The 13,718-nt window shown below is 41.3% G+C and overlaps 1 protein-coding gene across 3 annotated transcripts in view; it reads right to left on the bottom strand.

Annotated features, from left to right (window-relative positions):
- Positions 1 to 10,349, bottom strand: part of LOC140231435 (uncharacterized) — an 89,280-nt gene extending 78,931 nt beyond the window's left edge. For all 3 annotated transcript variants that reach the window (XM_072311558.1, XM_072311560.1, XM_072311561.1), the window contains exon 1: positions 10,210 to 10,349. In XM_072311558.1, the coding sequence (XP_072167659.1) occupies positions 10,210 to 10,273 (64 nt within the window). In that variant the 5' untranslated portion in view covers positions 10,274 to 10,349. The remainder of the gene's footprint in view (positions 1 to 10,209) is intronic.
- Between the last annotated feature and the right edge of the window lie 3,369 nt (positions 10,350 to 13,718).

Here is a 13,718-nt window from a genome sequence, read left to right as displayed (position 1 = left end):
AAGAAAATTGAATGTGCTTAGTCTAGAGTAAGCTGACCAGAATTCCGTCACTTAATGAAGCTTTTCTGCAATATTTATTAAACTAAAATAATTTATACAAAATCATTAATGCACAACAGTGTACTGTGTTTGCTGGATAAGCGGTATCCCGACTTTGGTGATGACAAACAAAAATACAAAAAAATCTACTTAGGGCTTTTGTTGAGATCAAAACTTTTTTTTTCACTTTTCTACATTATTCTTGATAGAAACTTTAAAAAAAGAAAATATGTTTTCCCGTTTCCTATGATATTTCATGTTTACCATAAGTTTTTCTGGTTGATGCAAACTGCTCGTCAGGATTCTGAATGCTATTTCTGTGTGCAGGACCCTAATGTGAGGAATAAATGAGTGTGTGTGTGTGTACACTCTCACACACTAACCAATAGCCAAGTACCGGTGTGTCTCCATTCAAACACACTGTACAATTCAATGGCCAAGTACTGAATAATTGCATGAGATTGTGCTATTGTGTGATGTGTGCAGGATTGCAATTGCTGGTATGGCAATGCACACCAACTTGTGATCGCGCTGTGCTTTCGTTTTAAGACTTTTTTTTACAATGTCCTCAGTATGGGCATAGGCAACGGTGATAAGTAGGTAATAAAGTAAAACAAGGCAAGTGCCATAATGTGTCTCGCCCATTCGCGTACAAGAAATTGTACGCAAATGGGTTATAACAGATAAAAAAAAAGAGATATAACAGATAAAGAGATATAAAAGGGTAGCCCGACCAGACGCTGTTACGCTATGCGAAAACAGCGTCTGACGTGCGCGGCATGCAGCCTCGAAGTGAGGAACCTCAACACAACTACAAAACTTAGGAAAATGTATACTTTTCTCCTTTAAACAGAATACTTTACTCACGTTAAATGCATGTTTCTATTACAGAAGAATAGGCCGCCATACTGGGTCCATGGAGACCACTTGCGATAAGTCCGTGGAACAAATAAAATTACACTTTCTGGCGCAATTCCTGACCGTCGGGCTTCGTCGTTGCAGGATTCAAAATGGCGCCTTGACTTATGCGCATGCGTGACCGGATGTGCTCCAGAGCGAGCGCGTGTGCGTTGAAAGTGTCGAACAAACCTTGGCGTCTGCTACACAATAACCGTGGTATGGAGCTCAATGCTCGTCGCCCGACCAGACGCCAGCCGCCGCCAAGCCCAGTACATTTTATAGCTGTATACTAGTAACCGTGCGTACGCTGCTTGAGTGTAACAGCACGGTCGACAGCGCGACCTTTTGAAAGGGCATTCACATCACGTGACCACCCGATATCTAAACTTGGCCTGGCGTGAAAGATTGTGTACGGTGTGGACATGCTGGATATGATGATCAATTTCGGTAAGTTTCATTTTGTACATTTGAATACTGATAGCATCAGATGTAGAGTAAATATTGAAGAGTATACTCGATGGGTTTGAGGTGACAAAAATGAACGTAAGTATCAAAAGTCAAAGCTATCGTGATACGATTACGTCGCTCTCCTAGTGGTTGGTGGTCGCGCGCGTACAGCCCTGTCGCGACGTACCATGTACAGCGACTGGGCTGTGTATAGTTAATAAAAGGGTAAAAATTTATGGCAAAAAAGAAACGTGCCATAAAAACTTACCAATGGGCCCTTAAAGTTTGTTGACCCCTGCCTGTGACCTTTGACCTTGTGGTGACCATCCACTCCCTAAAGGGGCATCTACCATCCAAGTTTGGTCACAAACGGACCTATGGATCAAAAGTTATGACCCATAATAGAAACGCACCATAAAAACTTAACATTGGGCTCTAAAAGTTTGTTGACCCATGCTTGTGACCATTGACCTTGTGGTGACCATCCACTCCCCAAGGGACATCTACCATCCAAGTTTAGTCACAAATGGAGTTATGGATCAAAAGGTATGACCCATAATAGAAACGCACCATAAAAACTTAACATTGGGCTCTAAAAGTTCGTTGACCCATGCTTGTAATCTTTGACCTTGTGGTGATCATCCACTCCCCAAGGGACATCTACCATCCAAGTTTGGTCACAAACAGACCTATGGATCAAAAGTTATGACCCACAATAGAAACGCACCATAAAAACTTAACATTGGGCTCTTAAAGTTTGTTGACCCATGCTTGTGACCATTGACCTTGTGGTGACCATCCACTCCCCAAGGGACATCTACCATCCAAGTTTAGTCACAAATGGAGTTATGGATCAAAAGTTATGACCCATAATAGAAACGCACCATAAAAACTTAACATTGGGCTCTAAAAGTTCGTTGACCCATGCTTGTAATCTTTGACCTTGTGGTGATCATCCACTCCCCAAGGGACATCTACCATCCAAGTTTGGTCACAAACAGACCTATGGATCAAAAGTTATGACCCATAATAGAAACGCACCATAAAAACTTAACATTGGGCTCTAAAAGTTTGTTGACCCATGCTTGTGACCATTGACCTTGTGGTGACCATCCACTCCCCAAGGGACATCTACCATCCAAGTTTAGTCACAAATGGAGTTATGGATCAAAAGTTATGACCCATAATATAAACGTGCCATAGAAACTTAACATTGGGCTCTAAAAGTTCGTTGACCCATGCTTGTGACCATTGACCTTGTGGTGACCATCCACTCCCCAAAACTTAACATTGGGCCCTAAAGTTCATTGACCCCTGCCTGTGAGCTTTGACCTTGAGGTGACCTTCATATATGGTAAAATGTGAAACTTTGTATGACCCCTCTTCCCTTGAAGTTTGATTGCAATTGCACGGTTCGAAATTGGCAATGGTCTGCTGGCCATTGGTCACCCAAAATCACATCGGACTAGCTAAAAATCGTAAAATTCTGAAGTTACTAGACCGTCTGGCTAGCCAAAATATTGCTTCAGTGTCAAAATTGATTCTAAGTAGTCCGCCTGGCTAGTTAAAAAAAAAAAAGTTAAGTGCGACCCTTGAATTGAAGCCCAGAGTAAAGAGTTATTGAAGTTTTTGTAGCGTTACGGACAGACAACGGACAGATGGACGGATGGCGGACGGACAGACGCCGCAGGCAATCCCTTAGTCTCCCCTCACCTCCGTTGGGCTTGACAAAAATAGTGTCACTTGATTGCAGAACAGAACATTGTCTGCAAGACGGATTAATTCAGAGGTTGATATTGCACTGCTCAATGGCACATTGCATAGTCTCATACATGATTATATTAAATGGGTTAGTTAGTGATTGGCTAAACACAGTCACGTGATGGAGGTACATTTGTTATGTTTGCCCATGGGCAGAACATTTTTGTAATGTTCTCCCATGGGAAAACATTTTCACGTAACAAATGACAGAAGGCCTAGGACCGTATGCCCACAGTGAATTTGGCTTTGCGATCTGCACGAGTAATCGAATGCATTGTGCTGGTGGTTGACGTTAATGTATTTGACGTATTTGACTAACCCATATAATATAACAGATGATGACTTTTGTTGTCGCGAACATGTACCAAACGTTCCACCCTCAGGGTTTGAAATGCTATTTCGGGTGGCTATAAGTCCCTCGACTTCGTCTCGGGACTTGTAACCTCCCTCAATAGCATTCCAAACCCTTCGGGTGGAACATTCGGTATGTTCCCTCCCCCACCAGTCATCATCTATATAATGTGTGTTGGTTAGGCAAGTGATTCTCGGAGCTGGAAAAAGAATAATTTGCTTGTGCTGGCATATAGACCTCACTCCGATTTCACTGTTTTATTTTTGGTAAAAATTGTGCGGCCTTATTGCTGGCGATTATGGTATGGTGACTACAAAAATAATTAAAATAATTTTATCTCGATGTTGATTATGTTAAATACATCGAAGAATTTCAGAAAATCCAAAAATACGGGTTCGTTGAGGGCAGCAGACAATTTGTGGCACTGGGCGCAGCCATTAGCTCAAATTGCGGTGTCCCAGCCTACCCCCCCTCCTCTCCCCTACCCCACGGGCAACACGTTTATTGCGCACTTGTAGCAGGAGTACGCGCACTTGTTACAAAGGTTCGCGCATTAAGCAAGCGTTTGTGCACTCAGTACGAGACGCCTATTGGCTAAAACAACCGTGCATCAGTTTTTCATTCCATGCGCGTGCTAATGTAGGGAGGGGGTGGGGGAGGGGGTCGGCCGGGACACTGCAGTAATGGCGCTGCCCATGCCGATAATACACAAACCGCCTCACAGAATATGATAATCAACCAGAATCCAACCGGCCTGGCCAGAATTCAGACGGGTGCTATGCGCATTCAGTGCTCCTGAAAAATGCACCACAGCATACCTTGTTGGTGCAAGGTTGTATCGCGGATGCTGCAGTGCCTGTTTGTGGACAAATTCTGGCAAGTTGGCACTTGCATTCAACCCCTATACATTTAGTCATTGCATCGGCCCATATGGAGGTTTTGTTTTTCTTTTGCATTTCTGCTGTTACATTACCCCCACACTCTGAGCTTGCGATGGGTGAAAATCTCGTAAAAGAACAGTGTATTTCTCTATTTTTAGTGCTTTTTCAGCAACACTGATCCTTAACACTGGACTTAATTCCCACGTGCTTTGAAAATGACACATATTTTGCATTTTTGACAGCATAATTTGGGATTTTTTATGGATTTTTTTTAAAGTGACTACGGGACATTCCTGAATGTGAACGACAGTGCCAGTGTGTGAAATGTGATATGTATGTGCTGTGACAATAGAATTTGCTGGCTTGTGACTAATGGTAAGTAATAAGATGGTTTTGGAAAGGGTGTTGGTTTGGCCATACTGTTTGTCACAACATCCTTTCAAAAACCATCTTACAAGGTACTGCTGAAGGCGGATGCAGACAAGGACGGCAGAGGAAAAACTGGCTCAAAAATATAAAGGATTGGACCAGGATGACGATGCCAGATCTTCTCAGGAAAGCTGCCAACCAAACGGCCTGGGCTCCATTTCATTAAAAGTTGCTGTGATCGCAATTCTTACTGGATTGTAATGCCATGACGTGAACCCAGCTTCCTGATTGGCTGTTGCCACTAGAAGTTGCTATTCTAGCAAGAGTTGTTATCCCAACATCTTTTATGAAATGGGACCCTGGAGAATATCTCCTGCATCTTCCTCATGGCCCCCAAACAACCATAATGGCCATGGGACTGAGACCCCATTTACACATGGGCCGGCTTTATCGAGTCGGCCTCACGCTGGCGTCAAGCCGCCTCCAAAAAATTTCGAAAGTGTGTTTACACATAGCAGATTGGTCGGCTGGACGCCGCCTTGAAGTCGGCTTGACTACCCCCCTGTTTACATATACGGCGGCTTGGCCCGTCTGTTGGGTAAGACTTATGAGTCTGACTGGGTGGGACTATACGAAGTAAAACAATACAAACCTTACAAATACAGTTACACAAACGCAACAAAACAACAACAACAACAAAAAAAAAAGGATACAGAACGACTGAATAAGCAGAAAACTCATCGATGCAGTACGGCAGGACTCCAGTGAAGCAAAAAAAAAAAGAATCACAAAACAAAAGCACTCATCTGATTATTTCTACAAGTTGGTCATTCAAAGTTCAGATTTCTGACGCATGCGAGGTCAACAAAATCACGAATGATGACATGTCCGCCCTACAGTATTGCACAAACCCACATGACTCTCGACTCTCAAAAACCGGCGTCAGTCCACTTTGTGTTTACACATACGTGAAGGCGGCGTGAGGCCGCCTGAAGCCGACCTATAACCACCTCCAGAGGTGGACTGAAACTGGGGCGGCCTCAAGCCGCCGTCAGTCCACTTGTGTGTTTACACTTACGTTCGAGGCGGCGTGAGGCCGGCCTCACGTCGTCAGTCGTATGTGTAAATGGGGTCTGAGTGAGTAATAGGTGGACAGATTCTGGCAGGCGGACAAATATTGGTTGACTTACTCTAGTGACTTACAAGTTACAAGTAGTCCCACTTTCTACATAGAATAGAACAGGTCTGTCAACATTCCCACATTCAAATCAGGGAGATTCCATACAGCAATCAGGGAGATATCTGTGTGTTAAATGCATTTCAAAGGGGCGAAAATTATTCCTAAATCAGGGAGATTTTAGTATTCTCTTATTCAGACATGAACAGACTTTGACCTTTCCAGGGAAACTCCTGCAGAATTAGGGAGACTTGGCAGCTCTGATAGAAGTAGTAGTTGCTCACATGTATTATGGAAAACTGTAACAGTATTTTTGCACCTGATTCGGCAGTTTCAATGATGAATGAAACTGTCGCAAACCAGGATAAATAGTCTTGACCATCTGTTACATACATTTGTTTTTCATTATTAAGTACAGTGTTTTCCTAACTTTACCCTTCCTTCATATTAATCTATTTTCCCTTTTATTTTACTCTTATCTGATCTCAATTACCTGTTCAATCTTATTTTCTGCCATTACTCTGTTCTTTGTTTACTCCTGGTTATCTTTCCCTCCATCAACCCTTGATCCTTTCTTTCCTCTCCAAAATATCTTTTCTTCTGTTTCCTTCTTAGCAAATGTATCTTTTAATTTCCTTTTCAGCCTGTATAATTCTGATCCCTTCCTTTTCAGTCAGTTTTGATTCATTTTTCTTCTATTCTATATCATTCTATATTCTTTTTCCTTTTCAGTCTGTTTTTCCTCTTCTTTCAACATTTATATTCCCTTTCTTTCCTTTAAAATGTAGAAGAAAAATGAATTGAAACTGAATGAAAAGGAAGATGAAAAGTGATAGGCAGAAAATAAGATTGAACAGGAAATTGAGAAAATTTAAGATTAAAATAAAATGAAAAAAAAATAGAAAATATGAAAGAAGGGTAAAGTGAGGAATACTTGGCATGAAAAAAAAGAAGAAGACAGAAGTTAGAAAAAAAAAATAAAAAAAAGCACACTGAAGCAAACACACTCAACCACTGAGGGAAAGGGAAAAAATTATCTTCTTAAAGATACAATAGAAAAACTTGCTGTGATTGCCACATTCAGATGAGAACTAGTTTTCTACTCGACTAAGCGACCAACTGCACCACTGCGCACGTGAGCCGAGCCCTTGCTCAGTTGCTGCTATGATGTTTTAAATGAACATGTTTTGTACAGTGCTGCCGATTTGCTTCAAGTGTGCATCACAGCACAGCGCAACGCTGCAATTGAGTTAGGGTAAAATCCCCAGTATTCGGTCACTTAAGCTTTTTTGCAATATTTTTCAAACTAAAATAATACATACACACATCATATCTACAGCAATGTATGTGAAATATATCAAATTTCTTTAATCTCAACTTTCATTTCGTTAAATATCTCACAGAATTGCACAAAATCGCGAAATATTTCACCTTGAAAATTCCCCAGTATACGGTCATCGGCTCCAGTATTCGGTCACGCGATGTGCGCGTTCAAAGTCAATGCGTGTTCAAGGCAGCTGAAAAACGCGCGCGCGCGCTACCTTGTTGGCGCAAAATTGCATCGGGGAAGTTGCGGCGACCGTTGGTGACCGAATACTGGGGCCTCGGCACTTGCATTCAACCCTTGTACTAGGGTGTCGGATCGTGCACCAGCGTGTAGCATGTGAGTAGTTTAGGATATGCTGAATCCGATGGTGTGGTTAGTTTTTCGCTAGCTCCACGTCTTCGACTGTGGATTTTGCCTTGAAAGCACCCCTTGCAATAATTTTTCGGCTGCAGCGAACGTTCAAGGCGTGGCTTCGTATGCAAGGATCCATGGTAACTTTCGCGTATTTGGCGTCATGCATATTTAAATTCAACACGCAACGCAGCCACATGGCGTTCGCGGCGCGAAGCTGGATTGCGTGTGCATGATGTGTGTATGTAGAACGCCTGTGTGTGTGTGTGTGTGTGTGTGTGTGTGTGTGTACCATACGTATACATACGACCGCGTCTGTTGCAGTGCTACTCTTCGCTATCGCCGCATCCGCAGCGCAGCCAGGCTAGGCAGCGCAGCAGCAGGAACATGCGGATATGCCAGCTACGTAGCAGGCATGCTGTTAATGGCATAGCCGGGCACGCGCTGTCGACCTAGCTAGCTTGTGTTGCTACAGCGCTACACCCCGGTCGACAGCATGATTGTGCAACGCACGATGTTTGATACACACTGATTCCACACCACAGTTTACAAATGGACAATGCTAAATGCCACGTGCCTTCGTGTAGACTCAATACATACAACCACAGTCACAAACAAAACACTATTGACAACACTGACTCTCGCTTTTCTCAGACAGCCGATGTGGCAGTTATCGCAAACAAATAAGTTGTATGCATACGTAGGCGTAGAGCCACAGCTCGATCGTAAATGAGCAATTTCTTCCCAGGCCTACGCGTGGAAGACACGATTGAACGGGAAACTGTGAGTACGATCGAGTAGACCTATTACGAATACCGATATTTGTTACTGAACTTCAAATCGAGGTTTTTTTCAAAAGATTACTATAGCCTGTAGGCTCTTTAATGCTTTTATGGATGGTGGTAATTTGGCATCATTTTCACGCAAGAAGCTGCTGGACGACATGCTTCCTGTACAGCGCTGGCATCACTCACATGCATGGTCACGGTGCGTGCATGTGCGTGGCGATATCCGCGAGCTGCATGTACTGATACTGCAGCGCGATTGCGAGGCTAGCTGCCCGAGGTAGCACTGCGCGGCTAGCTGGCGCATAATTCTCGCACGCCGACAAGAGCATGCTTTCGCGCTAGCTTTATCGCGATGATTTGGGGGTTGTGTGGGTCTGTAGTGTAAACAACTGCGCTGTGTGGCACGGTAAGGGTAGCGAGCACATACAAATGTGTACACACACACACACACACACACACATACATACATACATACACAAACACCACATGCGGTGTGACGACATTGCGGGGGAGTGGCTTCAGCGCTTGTTACGCGTATTTTCTAACCGCTGTACGCTCATTATCCGATCGCTCGAGATCCACACGCGAATGAAACTTTCCGGTGTACTGATTTGGACACATTTTGGAGCGTTCTCGGAAAAAAGTGGGGTAATATTGCTGTGATTTGAAAGTTAAATTTCTCAAGATAGAAACATCGTTTCGCCATGAAATTTGAAATGTGTCTTAATGATGTAATCCTCTTTCATATAAAATAGTTCACAATTCGTTTTTCAGAGAATTTCAAAAGTTACAAAAATGCTCCAGACACCCTACTTGTACATTGGGACACTGTATCGGCACGTACGGACATTTTGTTTTTCTTTTGCGTTTTTGAGGATACCATTACACTCCAAGCTTGCGATATGCGAAAAATCCCGCGAGAGAACGGCGTATTCCTCGATTTTTAGCGCTTTTTCGGCGACCCGTACTCTTAAAACTGGGCCTTATCCGCGCGCGCTTTTGGAAAGTAGCGCCGACTCTGCACTTTTGACGGTAAAATTTGGGATTTTGGATGGGTTTTTGGAGGGGGCTAAGGGAGTTTCCTGTTGTGAATGAGTGTGCAAGTAGGGACCTATGTGAATTAGTGTGATTTGCGTGTGTTGTGACAGTTGAACTTACTGGCTGGTGACTAGTGATAAGTGACTGAATACCGGTGCCTGACCGAATACTGGTGCCCTTACCCTAGATCTACAATAACGTTACAAGCCAACATGAGCAAAATTATAAGCGTAAAAACAAACTTTGGTCTCACTCAGAATACAAATGGCAGAAGACATAGGTTCTCCTAACGTTACTATCCTAGTAATCCTAGAAATAGGATCCCACCCGATTATTTTTCTTGGTTGTGGAACATTTAGAGTGAGTGCACGTTTGGAAATCAATTGACAAGGACTAAAAATAAAGGTGGTGTAAACTCTCTAGCACCTACCGCTCCTTCCACTGTATATAGCCCGACTAGCCCTATTCAAATTGCTATGATCTGCTCTGAATTTTACATTTTGCCGCACTCTATTCCTACACACATGTATGCCCATCATCATCATTACGTAGCTAGGTTGCCTACATCCAATCTCTGTGCAGATTGCACATATCTCTGCTGCACTGTACGGTATGGGTAGCAGGCGGCACAGCACAGGCAGCAGCAGCACGCACTATCATTATAGCACAGCATACCACTTGCCATTGCCTATTGGCATCCAGCGCTGCAGCAGACATGCGAATCAATCATCTCGCTCCGACACACTCTAGCTTCACCAGTGTTCTTGGTTTTTACTTACGTTCTGAAGAATTGCTATTCACGAGAACAGATTTTAAAGGAGCAAGGTTCTCTTCTGAAGCCATACGGGGGAAGAAACTGTCTGGTAGAATCAATTCTCCGCCAAATTTCGCAACTGTTCATGCAAAATTGCGGCGAAGGATTTCGTCTGTCACGTCCAGGGAAGGTACAAAATGGAGTAATGGTGATACGCATGCGCAATTGAGTAGAACGCGCATTTTTTTTTTTTTTTTTGCTTTTTTTTTTTTTTTTCAATGATCGATCGCGGGAACTAGTGATCGTACTGCATGCTCGTCACGGCGATTGGCTGCATGCTCTAGTCATTCTAAGCTTACGCTAGATGAGTGGAATGTTCACAGTTTGAAAACATCGCAGTACAAGTGTTTTCCTATCCTTTGTTTGGTACTGTCTGTATGTTTTTCAATGGTGTATTTTGGTAATGTTGTTTTTGACTTTAGATTTGAAATTGTTTGGAATATATAGAGAAATTGAATAGATAAATTCCTTCAGAGTGTATTTGTAGTCACGCTCTGGACAATGTGATACAGTATATAAAAGTGCTGTGAAATAAATAGTTCATAAGAGTGCTAAACACGTACAAAAATGTGATTATTGTATTGTATTGTATCTTTATTTCACATCTACCCTCATATGAAAATGGTAGGGAAGGAAATTCTGTCATGAATGACTGGCATTCTATGTTTATGTTTTTATGTTTACATGTTTAGCACACTGTAACATTACCTTGAGGGCTGACATAGAATATTTTCATTGGTGTGAATGCCAAGTGGTGAGAAAAAATTTGAAAATTTTGATCCATTAATAAATTCTGTAATGCGATTTCATTGTTTTCTTCCTTTGTTCTTTTTTAACAAACAAATATCTCGAGGATACAGGTAATGGAGGTATCAAAATCATGACAATTAGCTGACATGCTGTGGATGGGGACATAGAGACACACTTAATTCACAAAATATTTCACGAACCAAGGAGCTAAGCCAGCCTAGTAACTCCTGGCTTGTATGTACAAGTGTGTTGGTACAATACTCCAAAGTCCACATTGACAGTCGCTAACTGAGCTCAAGTCAAACTGACATGGAGAGTTTCATTAGACCTGAAAACAAACCTGAAAATCAAGAAACAAAGTCTTATAATCTTAAAGGGATAGTTTACTTTTGGTTGAGATGACTATTCAGGTTTTAGCTTTCTGCAAGATAAATAGAAATGCCTTATACAAAATATTAGAGAGCATACAATTCTAAGGGGAACTACAAGTTTACTTGATGAAAATGATTTTGACACGGCTGAGATATCCAAAACCAAGTGGTCCTAGTCAAAGGTGGGACCCACCTTTTATTAGGAGCTCTTTGTTTCAGGATATCTCAGCCATTTCAAAACCAATTGTCAGCAAATAAACGTTGAATTCCTTTTAGAATTATATCCCCTTCATATTTCATACGAGTGGTTTCTAATTATCTTTCAAAAAGTTAAAACCTGCATCTCCATCTCAACCCAAACGATACCACCCCTTGAACTTGTTATTTCCATCACAATATGAGATAGAATATACAGAGTAATGTCATCAAATCATTATTTTTCTATTATCGGGTCTTAAAAAGTCTTTTTCCCAAATTGATTAGGAATTCCTTCAGGAAGAAATCCATTCCAAAATTTTATCAGTTTCAAAAAAAAAAAAGAGAGAAAAAAAAATCCCTGCAGAACAGTGCAAAATGATCAAAATTGGATCAGAAATAAGAAAGCTATGAAATTTTGAAATTTCAAATTTTTTTGGAAAACATTTCTTGACCAGTCATGAATATTCAAATCAGAAAGTTGATGATGTGATGCTGTCATATTTTCTCATTCTTATCATAGAAATGATAAAATCTCATATTTCAGTTGTTGATAGATATAAAACTTGCCTTAAAGCCACCACAAAAAAAAAAGAACAAAATTTGGGTTAACTCTGATATATTGTGGTATGGGAATGTGCTTTTACCTGTAGAGTATTACTTAAAAATAACAATTTTTTCCAAATTCATGTGTAACATGCATGAAAAATTAGAAGGGAATGACATCATCAACTAGCTCATTTGAATATTCATAAGGACTGGTCATGAAATGTTTTCTTAAGAACTGTGAAATTTCAAAATGTAATATCATCCTAATTTCTTGCCCGATTTTTGTCATTTTTGGAACATTCTGTCGGTATTTTTTCCTCTTTCTTTTAGACTTTATCTATTTTGGGGGTGGGTCTCCTCTTTTAAATTAAAAAAAAAAATCATGTCCTTTGCACCAAACTAATCTGAAGTTGGTACAATATATAACATTGCTCTAATGATCCCATGAAATATTAGGGGAAAAGATACACGCAAAAAAGAGTATCAGGGCAATTCTGCTATTATCTCCACTGATTTGCATATCTAATTGTGACCCAAACCTTAATGTAAAACTTCAAATTGGGGGGGGGGGGGGTCCAATTTTGAAAGTAGTATGAATTTCGCTGTTATTGTGTGAATGAAGTAGGATTCGTCGCTATGAATTTGAGAGGGGAATAGTGCGCTAAACTTCCTGCTATCTATGTGAAAAGCTCTGCAAGATCTTGACTGTATAAATTAACTGTTTGCAGGCTGAAAGGGACCTAAAAATTCAAAGATAATGAACATTTTAGACATTAATAAATCATGCTTTGTGTTCTTTTGTATGATGGCTGCCTCCCTTTTTTGTATGTTTTTGATAAATGATGGAAACAAATATATAATATGCATCCTTTACGTGGTACATGCGAAGTACCCTCTATCGTATTTGATCAGAGTGAACAAAGTGGGTTGACATCCTTTATACAAAGAGTCCCAGAAGTAGGAGTAAAAGTTTCATTTGCCTGGATGACTGCATAAATCGTCTATCGGATGTGCAGCTGAAGACTGCCGAGGGGTTTGCAAGGGGGAATCCCTGCCAAGACTCTGTACTTGTCACCATACGAGACGAAAGAAAACACAACTTTTACACCTCATCGCATGTCTTGTCAGATGACTGCTGTATTATAAGACTCATGACACATCCTCCAAGATGTACATAACTATGCAGACGTGCAATCTTCGTCAGCTAGCAGAGTTGAAAAAAGCCATCATGAAGGATGCAAAATACAATGTCTTCATACACCGTACAGTGTACAATTGTGAGCACTGAGAAATGCTTGGAAGTCTGTACCCATTATAGTCGACATACAATTCACAGTTCATGTCCAATGTTTCATCTCCAAATTGCTTTTAAAATATATCACTTGAAAATTGAAACAATAATACACCCCTTTTTTTAAAGTGACCTACATTTTTTTTTTTTTTTTTACAACTGTTTATATTAAATGGTCTACATAAATACTGATCAGTGATTGGACATTATGCCATCACATGACTAATGCAGCAAGGATTGGATTTGTTATGTTGCCTGCAGTGACATCACACCAGGTAATACAATTCCAGGATTTGACTGGCTGCTGAGGGGACTGGG

This window comes from Diadema setosum, chromosome 8 (genome assembly GCF_964275005.1).
Source record: "Diadema setosum chromosome 8, eeDiaSeto1, whole genome shotgun sequence".
Taxonomy (NCBI): domain Eukaryota; kingdom Metazoa; phylum Echinodermata; class Echinoidea; order Diadematoida; family Diadematidae; genus Diadema; species Diadema setosum.
This window is presented reverse-complemented; position numbering and strand designations above follow the sequence as displayed.